Here is a 19,593-nt window from a genome sequence, read left to right as displayed (position 1 = left end):
GCCTTTCTTTTTCTGTGGGATGAGAACCCACAGAGTACAGATTAATAATTAAAAAGGCCAGAGCACTTTGGGAATCTGCATGGGAACCAGAGAAAAAGCTCATTGCGAGCCGTAAACAACTTATGGTCCGGAAGTTCCCCACCCCTGATGTAGGGCATCGCAGTGGGGCTGACTAATGGCAAAGCCATCATACCGTCCATACTGGCCCTAGTATATACCACCAACTGAGCCTACAATGGGCATGTGAGCATCTGACTATAACCACGGAGCAAAGCAAGATGGTACATCACCTACCACATCATTGCACAGACTAAGTATCCCCTTCATTTGTACCCAACTTTAAAAAATAAAAATAAATAAATTGTCAAAGTAAGTGTCATATTTTCATTTTTATTAGTTTTCTTTTCCTTTTTTTCGGTGGGGGGGATAGGATAGCATACATGTTTAATTTGTACAATATTTAACAATCACTTTTTTACCAGGGCATTTCTGTAGGTTCTTGCAAAACAGATGGGAAGGAAAAAAAAAATAAAATAAAAATATATATAGGATATGAAAAATTGCAATTATAAAGAAACAGTAGTAACAGCAACCTGTTCAGACAAGATGCATTAGGATTGCTTTTACCAGAAAGATCAGAGGTAACGGATTATTCTATGGACTGAAAGAACTGCATAATAGAACATAGTTGCTGGTTGAATTATCTGAGGTAAATGATTCTCGATCAGACGACTCTTTCCCTTTGCATCGTTCTGCATTTTAAAAACCATAAATAACTTTCTGCATAATTATATACCGAATGCACCCTGGTAAGAAGAAGAAAAAAGTCATAGAAAGTTTCCAAACAAGAGACCGGAAAACATCAGTACATAAAAAAAAAAAAAGGAACTAAAAATTGGCAGTTGATAGTATCGAGCTATTGTCACAGAGAAGCGATCACAACACCGTCCATTACATTCAGTACATGTCTCAAGGCATCGGGAGCATGAAATGTATCACTGCTCCGCACCCATCCAACACTGAGCGAGAAAACGGGAGTCCAGGCTGCAGAAGGGGACGCACCCGCCCGCCGGAGCGGCTCTCTACGGATTCCTAGATCAGATTGTCATTTACACTGGGATTCCACCTGTCCAGACTGGAAAGACAGAAAATAACCGATTTTTCCTATGCAAAAAGGACCACCTCTGCTTAAAGGGGTAGTCTAATATGTCAAACATTAAACATTTTTTTTTTTTTCTTTACCCCTCCACATTAGCTAGGTATGATAAGGCAATATTCACTTTAATAGATCTAAGATGCAATACCAAACATGACCTGAAGGCAAGAGTGGTGCTGTTTCTAGAATTAAAAAAAACCTAGACCTTTAACCTGAGCGGTTACTTTAATTTCAAGTCAAAATTAGAATTCGATTCCCGGTATTTTAGATTACGTGTAGTGTGTACTGGCTCTAACGCCATCAGCCGTATGTACTTTAGCAGATTAAGGTTTTTCTTGCGCCCCAAAACAGCGCCACTGTTGTTTATAGGCAGAATCTGGTATTGCAGGTCAGTCCAATTGAAGTGAATTCTACAAAAAAAAAACCAAAACAAACAAACTTTAAAATAGTAAAAAAAAAAAAAAATGGACACAGACACGTTATAAGTTTTGATAAAGTGAGGTCAGTTTTTCGAGACACCCCCCCCCCCCCCCCATGATTGCTAAAATGAAAGGGCAGAAGCACCAAGTACTGAGTCTCTTCTGAGGATTAAAACGAGCCAATTCTTCAAAAAAATTAAGTTAAAAAAAAAAAAACGGATCTTTTAATTGCATGTGCGCCAGTGTAAGAACTGGAGTGCAGTTTTATCGTAATTTACTCCACTTTTGTGCCATAAATTACGACAAATTCTCGGCCATGCCCAATTCCCGTATTAAAAAAAAAAAAAAAACACTGCTAGCCTCCACTGGCATTAAAAACCCTAGAACGATCTAAATTTTTGCTCAAACATCTCCAACACTTTTCTGCCAGAATCTTGCTGCAAAAACCGAAGAATCGGACGCCTAGACTTTGTAGTGAGCTCATGCTCAATAGATATGAGCCGCGTCTACCGCATCCTTTTAGCGAGCGGTGGGGTCTTAACATCCGGATCTCCACCAATTAAAACTTGCGATATGACTCGTGTCAAGTTTGGTCTTTTTTTGCACGATTGTTACACTTTTTTTTTTTTTTTAATGGGCACATGAAGCTGCCAAGAAAGAACATGTAAACTAAAAAAAAAAAAATGAAATAAAATAACCTAATAAAATAATTTAAAAAAACACTTCTAGGGTAAATTATTGTCTCGATTTCACATGATTTTTTTTTGCCCGCTATGGAGCGTTTTACAACTTGCGAGGTCTCAATACGGATCTGGTCGCTGCCTTGCAGCCACTGGATCACCCATCCGCAACGCTTTCTCACCGGCGTATAAAAAAAAAAAAAAAAAAAGATTGCTCATCAGCTTTAAAATAAAACACCATCTTTCATTTCTCATATGCAAATGTTTTGTAAATCACAATAGACCTGATCAAAAGATTAAAGAATAAAGTAATGGAAATATTTCTCAATATCCAACACTCATCGTAGGATTTCTGCATATAGGAGGGACGGGCGTTCCTAGAGTCTGGACGGGTGGTTTTTTTTTTTTTGCATTGTTCCCGGAGTTCTGTGCATCCCCGAGCAGCAGCCTGGTACTCAGCACTTACAGTGATATTGTAAAAAATAATAATATTACACATTTCCTGCGTTATAATAGACAGAACATAATACTAGAGTCATGGAGGTTTTCACTGAACGTCGACTTTGGCATGCACAAATCTGTTACAACGCAGCCGTCGCCATTACGGCGCTGCAGCCATATTAAGACTTCCAGAACGGGGGGGCGTCCAGTCCGTACGACGGGGGAGTCAGAGCTCACAGCCCAGTAACTGGAGAGGTCGTATCCTCCGCTGAAAGACATTGCATAACATTAGGTGAGGATATTACGTGGCTGCAGACGCTGATGGATGGCGATAAAAGGAAACCGGCCACCTGCATGGACCCCTATAAAAGGAAGAGAGTAAACACTTCTGAAGCCCGACAGCTTGTCAAGTTGATTCCCCTCGGCCCTTCAGATTGTCCGACAAAACTCGGTGTAGGAAGGGCATATCCTATATACACTGATTAAGGGGTTACAAACATATGGCTGCCTTGTTTTTACCCCCCAAAACAGCTCCAGCCCTGTCTTCACACCACATCTGGTAATGCAGCTCTCGTCCATTCTTTTTTCTAATGCTGAACTGCAATACCACACACAGCCTGAAGCCAAGGGATGGCTCTGTTTTTCAAAGTTCATAGAAGGCAACCATGTGTTTCTAATCCTGGACAACCCCCACCGATCAGTATATCTATCGGTCTAGCGTTAGTAGGGGGATCTGTAATAATATGACCACATTTAAAGGGGCGTCTCATGCAGACAGGATCACTTTAAATGTCTTTCCTCCACATTGAGACAGACTTTGGCACCTATTCCTAAGTCTTAACCAAAAACGCCACCATGTGCCAGTGTTGTATCGCTCCCCCTGCACGTAACCTGTGCTACCCACGTCAGTATTGGTTAAACCCGGAAAAAGGAGTTGCATAATGTAGGGTTTGTACATTTCACCAAATTTTCCCTGATATATTATTTTTTGTAATATAAGGTCAACATGAGAAAATTGACGGGAGGTCGGATTCCGCATGTTGCTCTGACACGATGGCACTGTGTGATTGCAATTCTTTAAAAAAAAAAACAAAAAAAAAAAAAAACACCATATTGAGGAATTTTGGGTCGTGAAACTTCCTGAGGAAATCCGGAAACGGCCGGGCTGGCCGCTTGCTGAACAGACGAACAACATAAATAAGAAGAGTGAGGAGAACTTGAGTGTTCCAGTGTTAGAGCTTGCAAATAATAATTAAAAAGAAATTATTTTTCTTTAAAAAAAAAAATAAAATAAAAACAACAAACATGCTTCTATTGTCAATAATTCCTCAGACACAGCAAACCTATATAATACATTGGCAGGTAAAGTTTTACCTACAAAAAGTGATGAGGGGCAGGATTTGGGAAAAAAATAAAATAAATAAAGTTAAAAAAAAAAACTTTAGGAATGGTTTTTTGTCGCGAACATTAACCCTTCCCGTGATCGAGATTTTAGCGAGTCGTGTATTTAATCCATGCGTCTCAAAAAAAAAAAAGGGACAGTTGGATGGCGACGGATGGGTTAAACACAGCGTATGGGCTCTTTGCCTTTAAGTAACACATCGAAACTGTGATACATATATATTTAAAAAGAAAAAAAATATTGGTTCAATTATTAAAATTGCTTAGTGTTATTTTTTTTTCTTTAAAAAAAAAAAAAAAGTATAATTTAATTTCGAGAGGGTGTTGTGGAACTGAGGTATAGCTCGTTGAGGGAGGTTACCGTATATGCCTGGAAGCCTCTTTAAAAATGTCCAACGGTAATAAAAAAAAAAAAAAAAGGTCTTTTTTTTCTTCCTTTTTCGGTTTCTGTACATAGAACAGCAGCACGGGGAACATTCACAAGCTGTGTCATATTGGCATCACAATAGTCATTGATAGAAACACAACAGCAAATGCGATAAAAACATTTACCCTTTTTTTTAAATCTGAAAATGAAATGCTTTGATTAAAAAAAAAAAAAAAAAAATATTCGTATGATATATATATACACATATAGGTATATGTGTGCAATATATATATTATATATATATATATATATATATATATATATATATATATATATATATATATATATATATATATATAGCGCAGTAGTTCGCTCAAGGTTTCAGTCTCTTCTGACATTTACAAAACTCGGCTCAGCGAATTATCCAGAGAGCGAGAGGATCCGGAGAGGGCCGTGTTGCAGTGTTTCTTCATATTTTATTCATTCCATAAAATTGTGTTTTTCTTAGATTGTTTTTTTATAAAGTTTTCCTCTATTTTTGTTTTTTCCTTTTTTTTTCCCTCCGCACAACCGTCACGTGGAATGAAATAAGTCTGGTGCGTCCCGTCCGGAGGACGCCACAATTAAAAGACCAACCATCCGAAAAAAGGCGAAGTCATTCCTTAGCTTATAGCAGCTCCGAGTTCTGTTGGTCGAGTGCAAGTATCATAGACTCGATTCCTTGGGTGGGAAGTCCACGTTTGTTACCATGGTGACCACCGTTACAATGTCCTCGGTGGTGATGATATTTGTAAGTCTTTGCATCTGGATAATTCGCTCCTCCACGCAGCCCGCCGATAACCGCGCTTCTGCGTCGTGATCCCAGCACTCTTCTATCGTCTCGCAGAGCATCGCCAGCCCCTAGAGAGAGGGGGAAATATTCAGAGACAGGAGGGCACCGGGTACACAACAGATATGTCATAATACCAGTCTGCAGAGCTAATCTTCACCAATAGAGGGCATACGGCCTCAGGGGAGACTAGCGCACAGCTGGACTACAGAGAGTCCTCAGGGGAGACTAGCGCACACAGCTGGACTACAGAGAGTCCTCAGGGGAGACTAGCGCACACAGCTGGACTACAGAGAGACCTCAGGGGAGACTAGCGCACACAGCTGGACTACAGAGAGACCTCAGGGGAGACTAGCGCACACAGCTGGACTACAGAGAGACCTCAGGGGAGACTAGCGCACACAGCTGGACTACAGAGAGTCCTCAGGGGAGACTAGCGCACACAGCTGGACTACAGAGAGTCCTCAGGGGAGACTAGCGCACACAGCTGGACTACAGAGAGTCCTCAGGGGAGACTAGCGCACACAGCTGGACTACAGAGAGTCCTCAGGGGAGACTAGCGCACACAGCTGGACTACAGAGAGACCTCAGGGGAGACTAGCGCACACAGCTGGACTACAGAGAGTCCTCAGGGGAGACTAGCGCACACAGCTGGACTACAGAGAGACCTCAGGGGAGACTAGCGCACACAGCTGGACTACAGAGAGTCCTCAGGGGAGACTAGCGCACACAGCTGGACTACAGAGAGTCCTCAGGGGAGACTAGCGCACACAGCTGGACTACAGAGAGTCCTCAGGGGAGACTAGCACACACAGCTGAACTACAGAGAGTCCTCAGGGGAGACTAGCGCACACAGCTGGACTACAGAGAGTCCTCAGGGGAGACTAGCGCACACAGCTGGACTACAGAGAGTCCTCAGGGGAGACTAGCGCACACAGCTGGACTACAGAGTCCTCAGGGGAGACTAGCGCACAGCTGGACTACAGAGAGTCCTCAGGGGAGACACAAGCACACAGCTGGACTACAGAGTCCTCAGGGGAGACTAGCGCACACAGCTGGACTACAGAGAGACCTCAGGGGAGACTAGCGCACAGCTGGACTACAGAGAGTCCTCAGGGGAGACTAGCGCACAGCTGGACTACAGAGAGTCCTCGGGAGACTAGCGCACACAGCTGGACTACAGAGAGTCCTCAGGGGAGACTAGCGCACACAGCTGGACTACAGAGAGTCCTCAGGAGAGACTAGCGCACACAGCTGGACTACAGAGAGTCCTCAGGGGAGACTAGCGCACACAGCTGGACTACAGAGAGTCCTCAGGGGAGACACAAGCACACAGCTGGACTACAGAGAGTCCTCAGGGGAGACACAAGCACACAGCTGGACTACAGAGAGTCCTCAGGGGAGACTAGCGCACACAGCTGGACTACAGAGAGTCCTCAGGGGAGACTAGCGCACACAGCTGGACTACAGAGAGTCCTCAGGGGAGACTAGCGCACACAGCTGGACTACAGAGTCCTCAGGGGAGACTAGCGCACAGCTGGACTACAGAGAGTCCTCAGGGGAGACACAAGCACACAGCTGGACTACAGAGTCCTCAGGGGAGACTAGCGCACACAGCTGGACTACAGAGAGACCTCAGGGGAGACTAGCGCACAGCTGGACTACAGAGAGTCCTCAGGGGAGACTAGCGCACACAGCTGGACTACAGAGAGTCCTCAGGGGAGACTAGCACACAGCTGGACTACAGAGAGTCCTCAGGGGAGACTAGCGCACACAGCTGGACTACAGAGAGTCCTCAGGAGAGACTAGCGCACACAGCTGGACTACAGAGAGTCCTCAGGGGAGACTAGCGCACACAGCTGGACTACAGAGAGTCCTCAGGGGAGACACAAGCACACAGCTGGACTACAGAGAGTCCTCAGGGGAGACACAAGCACACAGCTGGACTACAGAGAGTCCTCAGGGGAGACTAGCGCACACAGCTGGACTACAGAGAGTCCTCAGGGGAGACTAGCGCACACAGCTGGACTACAGAGAGTCCTCAGGGGAGACTAGCGCACACAGCTGGACTACAGAGTCCTCAGGGGAGACTAGCGCACAGCTGGACTACAGAGAGTCCTCAGGGGAGACACAAGCACACAGCTGGACTACAGAGTCCTCAGGGGAGACTAGCGCACACAGCTGGACTACAGAGAGACCTCAGGGGAGACTAGCGCACAGCTGGACTACAGAGAGTCCTCAGGGGAGACTAGCGCACACAGCTGGACTACAGAGAGTCCTCGGGAGACTAGCGCACACAGCTGGACTACAGAGAGTCCTCAGGGGAGACTAGCGCACACAGCTGGACTACAGAGAGTCCTCAGGAGAGACTAGCGCACACAGCTGGACTACAGAGAGTCCTCAGGGGAGACTAGCGCACACAGCTGGACTACAGAGAGTCCTCAGGGGAGACACAAGCACACAGCTGGACTACAGAGAGTCCTCAGGGGAGACACAAGCACACAGCTGGACTACAGAGAGTCCTCAGGGGAGACTAGCGCACACAGCTGGACTACAGAGAGTCCTCAGGGGAGACTAGCGCACACAGCTGGACTACAGAGAGTCCTCAGGGGAGACTAGCGCACAGCTGGACTACAGAGAGTCCTCAGGGGAGACTAGCGCACAGCTGGACTACAGAGAGTCCTCAGGGGAGACTAGCGCACAGCTGGACTACAGAGAGTCCTCAGGGGAGACACAAGCACACAGCTAGACTACAGAGAGTCCTCAGGGGAGACAAGCGCTCAGCTGGACTACAGCGAGTCCTCAGGGGAGACAAGCGCTCAGCTGGACTACAGCGAGTCCTCAGGGGAGACAAGCGCTCAGCTGGACTACAGCGAGTCCTCAGGGGAGACAAGCGCTCAGCTGGACTACAGCGAGTCCTCAGGGGAGACAAGCGCTCAGCTGGACTACAGCGAGTCCTCAGGGGAGACAAGCGCTCAGCTGGACTACAGCGAGTCCTCAGGGGAGACAAGCGCTCAGCTGGACTACAGCGAGTCCTCAGGGGAGACAAGCGCTCAGCTGGACTACAGCGAGTCCTCAGGGGAGACAAGCGCTCAGCTGGACTACAGCGAGTCCTCAGGGGAGACAAGCGCTCAGCTGGACTACAGCGAGTCCTCAGGGGAGACAAGCGCTCAGCTGGACTACAGCGAGTCCTCAGGGGAGACAAGCGCTCAGCTGGACTACAGCGAGTCCTCAGGGGAGACAAGCGCTCAGCTGGACTACAGCGAGTCCTCAGGGGAGACAAGCGCTCAGCTGGACTACAGCGAGTCCTCAGGGGAGACAAGCGCTCAGCTGGACTACAGCGAGTCCTCAGGGGAGACAAGCGCTCAGCTGGACTACAGCGAGTCCTCAGGGGAGACAAGCGCTCAGCTGGACTACAGCGAGTCCTCAGGGGAGACAAGCGCTCAGCTGGACTACAGCGAGTCCTCAGGGGAGACAAGCGCTCAGCTGGACTACAGCGAGTCCTCAGGGGAGACAAGCGCTCAGCTGGACTACAGCGAGTCCTCAGGGGAGACAAGCGCTCAGCTGGACTACAGCGAGTCCTCAGGGGAGACAAGCGCTCAGCTGGACTACAGCGAGTCCTCAGGGGAGACAAGCGCTCAGCTGGACTACAGCGAGTCCTCAGGGGAGACAAGCGCTCAGCTGGACTACAGCGAGTCCTCAGGGGAGACAAGCGCTCAGCTGGACTACAGCGAGTCCTCAGGGGAGACAAGCGCTCAGCTGGACTACAGCGAGTCCTCAGGGGAGACAAGCGCTCAGCTGGACTACAGCGAGTCCTCAGGGGAGACAAGCGCTCAGCTGGACTACAGCGAGTCCTCAGGGGAGACAAGCGCTCAGCTGGACTACAGCGAGTCCTCAGGGGAGACAAGCGCTCAGCTGGACTACAGCGAGTCCTCAGGGGAGACAAGCGCTCAGCTGGACTACAGCGAGTCCTCAGGGGAGACAAGCGCTCAGCTGGACTACAGCGAGTCCTCAGGGGAGACAAGCGCTCAGCTGGACTACAGCGAGTCCTCAGGGGAGACAAGCGCTCAGCTGGACTACAGCGAGTCCTCAGGGGAGACAAGCGCTCAGCTGGACTACAGCGAGTCCTCAGGGGAGACAAGCGCTCAGCTGGACTACAGCGAGTCCTCAGGGGAGAATAGCGCACAGCTGGACTACAGCGAGTCCTCAGGGATGACAAGCGCACAGCTGGACTACAGCGAGCCCTCAGGGGACATAAGCGCACAGCTGGACCGCAGCGGCTGCATTACAGAAAGTCCTCAAAAGAGCAACAAGAGCATGGCTGGACTACAGCAAGTCCTCAAGGGAGACAAGCGCACGGCTGCATTACAGCAAGTCCTTGAAGGAGGCAAGCGCACGGCTAGACTACAGCAAGTCCTCAGATGAGAAACAAGCGCACGGCTGGACTTCAGAGAGTTCTTGAGGGATACACGCACAAGGCTGCATTACAGCAAGTCCTAGAGAGGGGCACAAGTGCACGGCTGCACTACAGCAAGTCCTCGGGCGAGAAATGAGGGTTGGTTGGACTACAGGTAGTTGTCAGGAGGAGACATTCGCACATCTCGACTACAGCAAATTCTCGGAAGACCGTAGCACACAGCTGGACTACAGTGAGCCATCAGAAGAGAAACAAGCACATGGCGAGACTTCGAGTCTTCAGGAGAAAGAAGTGCACAGTTGGACTATAGGGAGCCCTTGGGAAAGACAAGTGCATGGCTAGAATACAGCGTGTCCTCGAGGAAGACACAAGCAAACGGCTAGAATACAGCGAGTCCTCATGGGGAGACAAGCGCACGACTGCACTACACAAATTCTTTAGGGATAGGTGAGCAGCTATAGATAAAAGGATGGAATAGCAGATATAGCCAATTACCACATGGCAGATTTGTAACAGAAAAAACGACTGCCCCATACATCTGAATTATGGTTGTAGAAATAACCAGATTCCCATTGTTGGAGTTACATTTTCAGATCTGGTCACTCACTGTTGGGTTGTACTTACTGCGTGTTTCTGCCAACATTCCCTTAGAATGGGCCTTTTCTTTTTATGTACAACCACCTCCTGCATGTCCTCCAAAGACGGGTGCTGCCCAATCTCCTCTTCAAACGGCAACATGTACTCGTCCACTGGACCTACGGCGACATTACAGAATGTGTAAGAAAAACCCTCGGTCCAGACTGGAACCATCGTAACAAGTCACAAGCAATGAGATGTACGAGTAGAGATGAGAAATCTGCCAACTTGGATGGAAAAGTATACGAAAGGCTGCAGACATCGTGCTTTTTTCGGCAATTACATTAATAAGAGACAGAACAGCTCCTTTCATGTTGGCATAGCTGTAAAACATAAGCATGGATGCCCAGGTCCGGGAACTCACCATCAGATGCCGTGCACCGCGACGCCAGTTCCCACAGAACCAAGCCGAATGCATACATGTCTATCCTCAAGAACGCGTCTCTCTGGAAATTTATAGCGCCCTCCAGCACCTCTGGAGCCATATACCTTCTAGTGCCCACCTAGGAAAAGAAAAAAACGCAATATAGGCAAGGCTGATAACTAACCACAGGCAGGGGGGGGGGTGTCTCCCATATTTCACCCGGACGCCTACCTGGCCATGAGTATCACCAGCTGATTTACCGGCTTCAAACTTCAATGCGAGGCCGAAGTCCGCGATACATGCAGTCAGGTTGTTTTTCAGGAGTATATTTTTGCTCTTTATATCCCTTCAGGATGAAATGCGCAATACGGTGGTTAGAACGGGACCCTCGGGACAAGGTGGCGCCACAACATGAAGACAATGGAGCACGTACCTGTGGGCTATGGCGGGTTTATGTCCGTCCTTCAGGCCTGGGATATCTTCATGAAGGTATGCCAGACCTCGGGCCATGGTCTCAGCAATGTGGTAGAGTTCATTCCACGTGACCACGTTCGCCTTCAGAAAGTCTGTGAGTGAACCCTTTGAGGAAGTAAAGAAGCATGGTGACTTTAACATGTTAAAAAGGGTTGTCCACCTTTGGGCGGACATTTTACATTTTTCGTCAACGCAAACACTTGGGTTTAAAAATCATTTTATAAATACGGTTTCATTAAAAAACATTGCACCGCCTCTGCTGCATGCTGCACAATGAGTTAACTGAGAATCTATCAGTGAGCTCACTCTGACAACAGAGTTTATAACTCTTTGTTCTGTCTTTTTCTGAGCAGATTTATAACCATTATATTTATAAATACTTCTTGTACCGAATATACCGGGGGGGTCATGGTGAAACTATATAGACACTTAGGGAGTGACACAAGTAAGATGAATGCAGGTCCAAGAAAACTGTAATTTGGGAGATAAAGGGCTATTGGACCCAACTGGGGCAAATTAATACAGAGAGGCCTTCACTGATTTGCCACATAGGCAACAAGTGATCTGCGCAAGACCCGAATCATTCAATAATGCACATGCCAATGGGACCCGTGTAATGCTTTATTTCCCCACGAGGTGGTGCTACTACATATGCCAGTGGGCATCCAACCATCAACACTTAGCACAAAGCTACGTAGTGCGTACAGGCCTTTCAGCTTGTGGATGAACCTTTTAAGGACTGGCTCACGCACACATATAAGCTTAGACCGCTCTGGGAGTCTGAATGTGCAGCGTGGACGCCGTCGCCATTTACCTTGTCGTGGAACGCGGATATGAGCCACAGATCGGTGTCCAGGTTGGTGCCGCGCTTCTCTGCGCCGATGAACTGCAGGATGTTCTCGTGCTTCATACCGGGCAGGCTGTACACTTCATACTCGTTTTGCCAAGATAGCTTGTCCTGAAGGGAGACAGTAACAAGGGTTAACACGTAGGAGCCCCCCTTGTGCCAGCATTTAAGACAGGTGGTAGAACTGGAGGTCTGCTCTAATGGCCGAGATGAGAGCGCTCTGATCCTGGGCGGTTAACCCCTTACTGGCAATAGTCATCAGTGACCTTAACGTCTGAGTGGTGAGACAGTCTACCGCATTAGGATACTATGGCAGCCCGGCCTTAAAATACTTTTATTTGGAGAAGTAACTAAAAAAAGGTTGGAAGAATAAAAACAACTTAAATTAATAGATATAATATAAACTAAAGATAAATTAAAAAAAACCTTAAAATACTAAGACTGCTGTTTATTGCCTCTTTTTTTTTTGATGGAGGAACAATAATATAGTGATTAAAAAGTCTATATGATAATAGTCCGCTCTAAAGCCCAACCTGATGAGGGTCCATATAATCGACACAAAAAAGCCTCCGAAAAAAATGTGCAAAAATAGAGAATTGAAAAGGTCAAGTCCGTGGCCGCATTCTTATGCGGACAATGCTTCTTAGCAAGACATAGCAGGGGCCTTGAATGCGACGTGTTAAGTATTGGGGGTTTCTGACCCCCCCATCGCTGCTGTCCTCCGACAGGTCAGTATTAATGGACGCGGCACAGACAACCTTTCACTTTTGCGCACTTTGCATGGAGATCACAGGTCTGAGCTCCAGGAATGAGGCGTCCTGTAGCAACACGTCGGCCGGTACCGTACCTGAATGGGGAATATCTTGACGGCCACCAGTTCGTTCAATAACTGCGCTTTCCACACGCAGCCGAACCTCCCTCGAGCTTTCACCTCCAACAGCTGCAGTGGCTTCAGCCCCAGCAGAGGCGATGGCGGCGGAGGGCCGGGGTCCTGCAAGAGACACAACCAGTCACCACAGTGCTGTATGGCGGCCGCTGCCAGCGCTGGACATGCATGTGACCTATGCGGCAAAGCACGCAGTCGATCCGCTCTGATCCTCACCACAACGCATTGCTCTACGGCCAAACATCACTTTCACCCAAAATTCAAAGACATCCCACCCTCCGGAGAAAACCCCAAATATACTGAACCGCAGCGCTCAGCACCAAGTTGTTAAAAACTTTGAAATTAACCATTTAATAGATGCACAAAACACCAGTAAGTCCACGGCTGTGATGGCCGCCACTTTCCCAGATTTCTACAGTAGAGACTTTCGATGTGGAAATGAACCCTCACATCCTTAGCCACGTATCAGCCAAATTATAGGTAAGAACCCGTTGCAAAAACTATAAGCAATCGTTTAATTCATAGACAAAGCCAAGAAAGGGTTAATTTGACTAATTTAACAACTCGATGACTTTACCCCCTTTTATTTTAGTTGAAAGTGATCTGAATGTGTGTTATGTGCCATCGCCTCCTCGTGTGAGGGGGTGGCCAAAATCATCTGCACTTTTTTTCCCTGCGAAAGGATAAAAAAAAAAAACAAAAAAAAAAAACAAGAAAAAACTTTTTTTAATGAAAGATTTGCTGATTTTTCAGGGAAGGTGGAAAACTTGAACAGTTTTAATATAATGCATGCCGCGTGGGTATGGATTGTCCACCCTTTACCTGCAAGGTACAAAATTCTGTGCAGACTTTCTTACGTATAACGAACATGGGTCTTTAATAATTGTCAAATCTCCTGCTATTCGGCCGCAGCGCTCCCCAATGCTGCCAGCACAGACCGAAAGTTAGATGGTGTAGTGACCGCAGCCACCACTAGGGGGAGCTTTAAGGTCCCCAATCTTTTTTAATGTGAGAAATTACGCCTCCAAATATTTTTAAAATTATCCATCAATGATAAAATGATAGATACGTTCAGCAATGAGCAGATCCATCTGTAGTATAAAAGTGAGAGCTGCTGGAATAATCATTTTAACATTTGACCATGATTGTGAAACAAAAAGGCAAAATGCAGCGAGATTTAAAGGATGGATGTAAAGAATGCAATAAGCTCCCTCTAGTGGTGGCAGCAAGTCATCACAATGTGATGTTCTATGTCTCTACAGGCTTGAGAGTTGAAAAATGGAGCTCTAATGGAAATTAAAAAGTTAAAAAAAAATTAAATCAGCACAGAATTTTTACACCTAAGTAGATTAAAAAAAAATATAATGTATATCTCCTGATGGGTGGAGCATTAGCACCGGCCCTACACACTGATCATGTCCATGACGCATTCCCTGTAACGGTGAGCAAAGCAATTTGTTAGACAGAGTTAGGCAGTTCTGTGTCAATGTCTCCGTGTATCCAGCCTGAAGGAGTAAGCAAGCTCGCAGGCTGACGAGTCTCCAGGTTACAGCACATCCAAAAAAATAAATAAAAAAATAAATAAAAAGTGTATCATGCATTAGCACTGGATGTTACCGGTCTGTGCAAACCGGTCTCTTACCTCTATCATAATGTGAAAGGCGTGCTTGTGAAGAAAAACACATATGCAAAAGGAATTACTATCTGCACCTCTGGAACACTTAAGGTCATTTTACATTCCTAAAATGGCTAAATTCTCCCAAAGAACACAGGAAAAAAAAAAAAAATGAAAAAAAAGAAGTTTGGCTAAATGAGTCCCATCAGCCAGTGCAAACACAGTAACACAGGAGTTCACAAGGGAAAGAGCTGAGGCGCAGTTTCAATTTTTGAACACAAGAGGGCACTAGTGTCACAAACGTCAGGCTGCGCAATAATATGAACATTGCAAATCGTGCACAAGGAGCAGCGACAAAATGGGGCGACGTCACCCTCCGATCCCCACAGTGTCCACGCTAAACACACCCAAATCCATTACACTTTGGTGCAGCAGCCAATACAACTGGACACTACAGTCCAAACTACAAGGTGTAAAAAAATCATCACAGCATAAACTGGAGACATTGTCAAGGTACAAAAGTTACACCAGATAAATAGTCTTGGACCCAGAGTTACATCCTGTATTCTACTCCAGAGCTGCACTCACTATTCTGCTGGTGCAGTCACTGTGTAAATACATTACTAATCCTGAGTTACTTCCTGTATTATATTCCAGAGCTGCACTCACTATTCTGCTGGTGGAGCCACTGCGTACATACATTACATTACTGATCCTGAGTTACATCCTGTATTATACTCCAGAGCTGTACTCACTATTCTGCTGGTGCAGTCACTGTGTACATACATTACTGATACTGAGTTACATCCTGTATTATACTCCAGAGCTGTACTCACTATTCTGCTGGTGCAGTCACTGTGTACATACATTACATTACTGATCCTGAGTTACATCCTGTATTATACCCCAGAGCTGCACTCACTATTCTGCTGGTGCAGTCACTGTGTATATACACATTACCTTACTGATCCTGAGTTACATCCTGTATTATACTCCAGAGCTGCACTCACTATTCTGCTGGTGCAGTCACTGTGTACATACATCACAATACTGATCCGGAGTTACCTCCTGTATTATACCCCAGAGCTGCACTCACTATTCTGCTGGTGCAGTCACTGTGTACATACATTACTGATCCTGAGTTACCTCCTGTATTATACCCCAGAGCTGCACTCACTATTCTGCTGGTGCAGTCACTGTGTACATACATTACTTATCCTGATTTCCATCCTGTATTATACCCCAGAGCTGCACTCACTATTCTGCTGGTGCAGTCACTGTGTACATACACTATATTCTGTACTCATTGTGTGTTATACTCCAGAGCTGCACTCACTATTCTGCTATTGGAGTTGCTGTAGCGGCACCAGGAGAATAATGAGTGCAGGTCTGGAGCATAATAAAAGATGTAACTCATCAGTAAACTAGTAATGTGCTACTATTTCAGTCATGTGACTAAATGACAAAAGGCTGACAACTACACAGATCAATAACTATACCCCAGAACACAGCGCCGCTTGGTGGACATGCTACTGATCTTTGGCAGGATGCCCCATTTAATGACTAATACACTCAGGAGCAGTAATCCTACCGCAGCTTTCACATACTGGATAATCATGGAAAACGTGGACGTTTCTTATTTTTTCAGATACAATTCACTTTGTGCCGTTCTAGCTGAGATCTGCTGGAGGTCGGGGAGTAACTCTGATCCCATCCAGTAAACGCTCTCTCGTTTGGCCGTGCACGTCCCCTTTGTCAGATTACAGGGGTCTGGGGTTTTCGGTTCAGCCTACGCAGCAGTTCCGGAGTCTCTTATTGACAGATGACGCTGGCGCTATTGATACAGACTGTCTCGCTGAGCAGATACATTCACTACTACGAGAGTCACCGGCCGAGATGTGCACAGGAGGGAGGGACAGGGACTAGCTAGCTGCAATTCACCCCTATTATTAGTGCCACCACAGCCCTTTAACCACCGGGCTCAGTAACATTTACAGCTCATGGCGCTCGAACATACGCTGGCGTAATCGTATACACGGGCATCCACCACAAGAATTCCACACGATGCCAGGAAAACCCCCTGATCACTCAATTGCAATATCCCATAATGGGTTAATAAGCAATAAAACATTATTACATCCACTGGATGTCCCGACTGCTAGAAAACGGGGATCCCAACATTCAGCTCCCGGAGGGGCTCCAGCAATCCACGCACTCAGAAATAGCAGAGAACAGCCCCTTTCCCTTACCAAATCACTGCACAACATGGATAATACACCGTAAAGCCCTATACTGACGGCACCGCCGGTGACACATGCAGAGAACGTACCTGTGTAGGGACCAGCACCGGAGGGTAAGCCAGCTTGTGATGACGGTACATCCAGAAAGAGATGAGAATAATGACAGCAAATCCCATGATCGGCACAAGGGTGTACAGCAAAGTATTGAACAGGGGCGGTTTGGGTGGAACGGGATGCAAGGTGGCTGCAAGAAAATAATAAAGGAATCAGACGTCGATACAGTTCATTGCGGAGATTGGGAAAGGCTCTCCTCCCGGCCATGACAATGATTCCACAGAAGGTAGAAATACGACATACTGCAGAAGTCTGATCTCAAAACAAACCCAAAACGCAGAAAGTAACATTTTTATTCCGGGCACCGGCTTATACGACGGCCGAATCGACTTGTTGGGGTGTGTGCACACGCTGCGGATTCGGCCACTGTAGATCCGCAGCAGTTTTTGCTGCGGTGTACAGTAGCATTCAAACCTATGGGAAAAAAACCCACTGTGCACATGCTGCAGACTTTTCCGCGCGGATTTGCTGCAGTTTCAAAACCGCAGAAAGAATTGACATGTCAATTCTTTCTGCTGATTCCGCTGCGGTTTGCCATCTCCGCACGGCCAAATCCGCACCCCAATCCGAGCATGTGCACAAACCCTTATTACTTGGGAAAACGTCATTTAAAGGGACAGTCTTATGTATCAGGACTTCTGCGATACCCGCACTGAAGCCCCCTCTGGACATTTTGCCTCATGCAGCAATCACTGATTTTGAGGATTGGTCCCAGGACTCTGTCTCTCACTATTGGGTAGTAGCCAAATTGTGTCCTTGTGGTCAGCCATCAAGCCCATTAACCCTTTAAATACAGTGTCAAGATGGGAGAAACTGGACATGTTCTGGTTAACACAATCCGCTGCCTCTGTATGAAGAGGTTTCCAAACGCTGACAGCAACGATTTTGAACGTTTGGTTTTTGAGCTGCACATTTTAAATCCGAATTGCAAAAAGGAAAAATATATAAAAATATATATACAAAAAAAAAAAAAAAAAAAAAAAAAAAATAGGTGAGCAGCTACTTATCAAAGTGGATTCTCTTCAGAAAACAAGCACACAGATATGCCACGAACATGTCCATTGCAGAAATCTGAAGGTCGGCCTTGGATTCCATGGTGTGACTACATCCTGAGCTCGGGCATTACTCAGACTCACTACTTACTGAGTGTGAAATAAATGAAGCCAAATGTGGTTTATCTGCGCTGCTGGTAGGTAATGAAGATCCAGATGGAAGTATAATATAGGATTTTAATTCCAAGTTTTACTCAAAATGTATAATACTTCCACCTGGATCTTCATTGCCTACCAGCAGCGCAGATAAACCAACCACATTTGGCTTCTTTTTCCCCCTCTTCCCTGGTTGGAAGACCCGTGGATCTGCAGCAGCTGTTTCATGTGTATTCATGGTTGTGTGTCACAAAACCTTATCAGGTTAGCATAATTTTATTTGACAATCATTATTCTCAGATAAGACTATTTGTGCTTTTTTTTGCTCCTAGCTTCTACTTACGGTGTGTGACCTCCATCTCCGGGCTGTGGAAGAATCGCTCATTGCAGATGTTGCCTTCACAACAGCAGAAAAACACATCCGGGTTCTCCTTTCTTTCTATGCAGTCAACACTGGTGAGAAAAATAAAAATATATCTAAATATTAACCATCACATTGCTAAATAAAAAGCAAAGCGATCACTCCGCAGCTTTCCCAACAGGTGCTGACTTAACTCCTCAGTTACGGGCAGAGGAAACACTTTCCACGTCATCTTTTAATGTCACACTCCAGGCAATTCCCATCTGTAGAGTCATGCACAGCGCCGGCCTGCGGGGGTGGCGCCATGATGGAGGGATTTTAATTTCCCCGAGTCACGTTTTGCCCCCTCAGGCCTTGCACTAAGGTTTCTTTATATCTGCGCCTTATGCTTTACCCTTCATTGACTGCACTAGTAGTTGCTTTTTCAGCTTTCTCTGCACACCGCCGACTGCGTCAGTCGACAGTGCTGAGTGGTCTTCTCTGCACAACAGCTGCATTTTATTAATGGGGTCCGACATGTCAGAGTTTGCACAGGTAATTTGATTTGTGAATCAATTATTTCTTATTATTCTCTGGGGTCTGTTTAGAGTCTCACCTTTCCCATGCGGGGGCTTCTGGCACCAAACAGGCAACTGACCGGGTGATGTGCATCATGACCCTCAGATGTTCACTCCGCACCGAAAGATGAAGGAAGGGGACGATGCATGTGGTGCAAAAGGAAACGAGAGATCGAAAGGGGCCGTGTGGCGCTCGGAGAAAGGCCACAGTGACCAGAAAGATTTTTTCCCCCCACCCCTGAGTAGAAAGCCGACAGGACTCCATTTTGCACAAAGCAAATCACAATACGATTCATATTCTGGAGAATTCAGCTCTTTTGTACAATTTCAGACAAACCCGAACTTATTCGCTCATCTCTACCTTTGCAAATCTTATAAAGTGGTGGCTCAGCATATACCATCACTTTACAGAGGGAATACAACCTATGGTTTAGCAGTGAGCCCCCTGGCACAGCGGGTGGCTTGGAGAGCCATCGTACGGGGAAAACCTGCAAAGGGGATGGAGCAGTAGCCGACTGATCGCATGCCATCACTTTCTATGGTTGTCTGGAAAATACTCCTCTTTCTCCTTGGGAAAACTACAAGATGGCAACGCTTCCTGGCCACGTAAATTAGCTCTTCCTTCAATTTATAATCAGGGC

The 19,593-nt window shown here is 46.5% G+C and overlaps 1 protein-coding gene across 3 annotated transcripts in view; it reads right to left on the bottom strand.

Annotated features, from left to right (window-relative positions):
* Positions 1-370: 370 nt before the first annotated feature.
* The window catches only part of ACVR2A (activin A receptor type 2A), a 53,373-nt gene continuing 34,150 nt past the window's right edge, over positions 371-19,593 (bottom strand). For 2 of the 3 annotated variants that reach the window (XM_073545582.1, XM_073545584.1), the window contains 10 exons: positions 18,378-18,487; positions 16,862-17,016; positions 14,560-14,583; positions 12,879-13,022; positions 11,999-12,142; positions 11,144-11,289; positions 10,942-11,056; positions 10,711-10,849; positions 10,335-10,465; positions 371-5,364 (listed from right to left, as the gene is read on the bottom strand). In XM_073545582.1, the coding sequence (XP_073401683.1) occupies positions 5,170-5,364; positions 10,335-10,465; positions 10,711-10,849; positions 10,942-11,056; positions 11,144-11,289; positions 11,999-12,142; positions 12,879-13,022; positions 14,560-14,583; positions 16,862-17,016; positions 18,378-18,487 (1,303 nt within the window). In that variant the 3' untranslated portion in view covers positions 371-5,169. The remainder of the gene's footprint in view (positions 5,365-10,334; positions 10,466-10,710; positions 10,850-10,941; positions 11,057-11,143; positions 11,290-11,998; positions 12,143-12,878; positions 13,023-14,559; positions 14,584-16,861; positions 17,017-18,377; positions 18,488-19,593) is intronic. The other variant, XM_073545583.1, reaches the window with a different exon arrangement.

Source organism: Dendrobates tinctorius, unplaced genomic scaffold (genome assembly GCF_039654945.1).
Source record: "Dendrobates tinctorius isolate UK_male_01 unplaced genomic scaffold, ASM3965494v1 ptg000143l, whole genome shotgun sequence".
NCBI lineage: Eukaryota > Metazoa > Chordata > Amphibia > Anura > Dendrobatidae > Dendrobates > Dendrobates tinctorius.
Note: the sequence above shows the minus strand (reverse complement) of the source record. Positions and strands in the feature narration are given on the sequence as shown.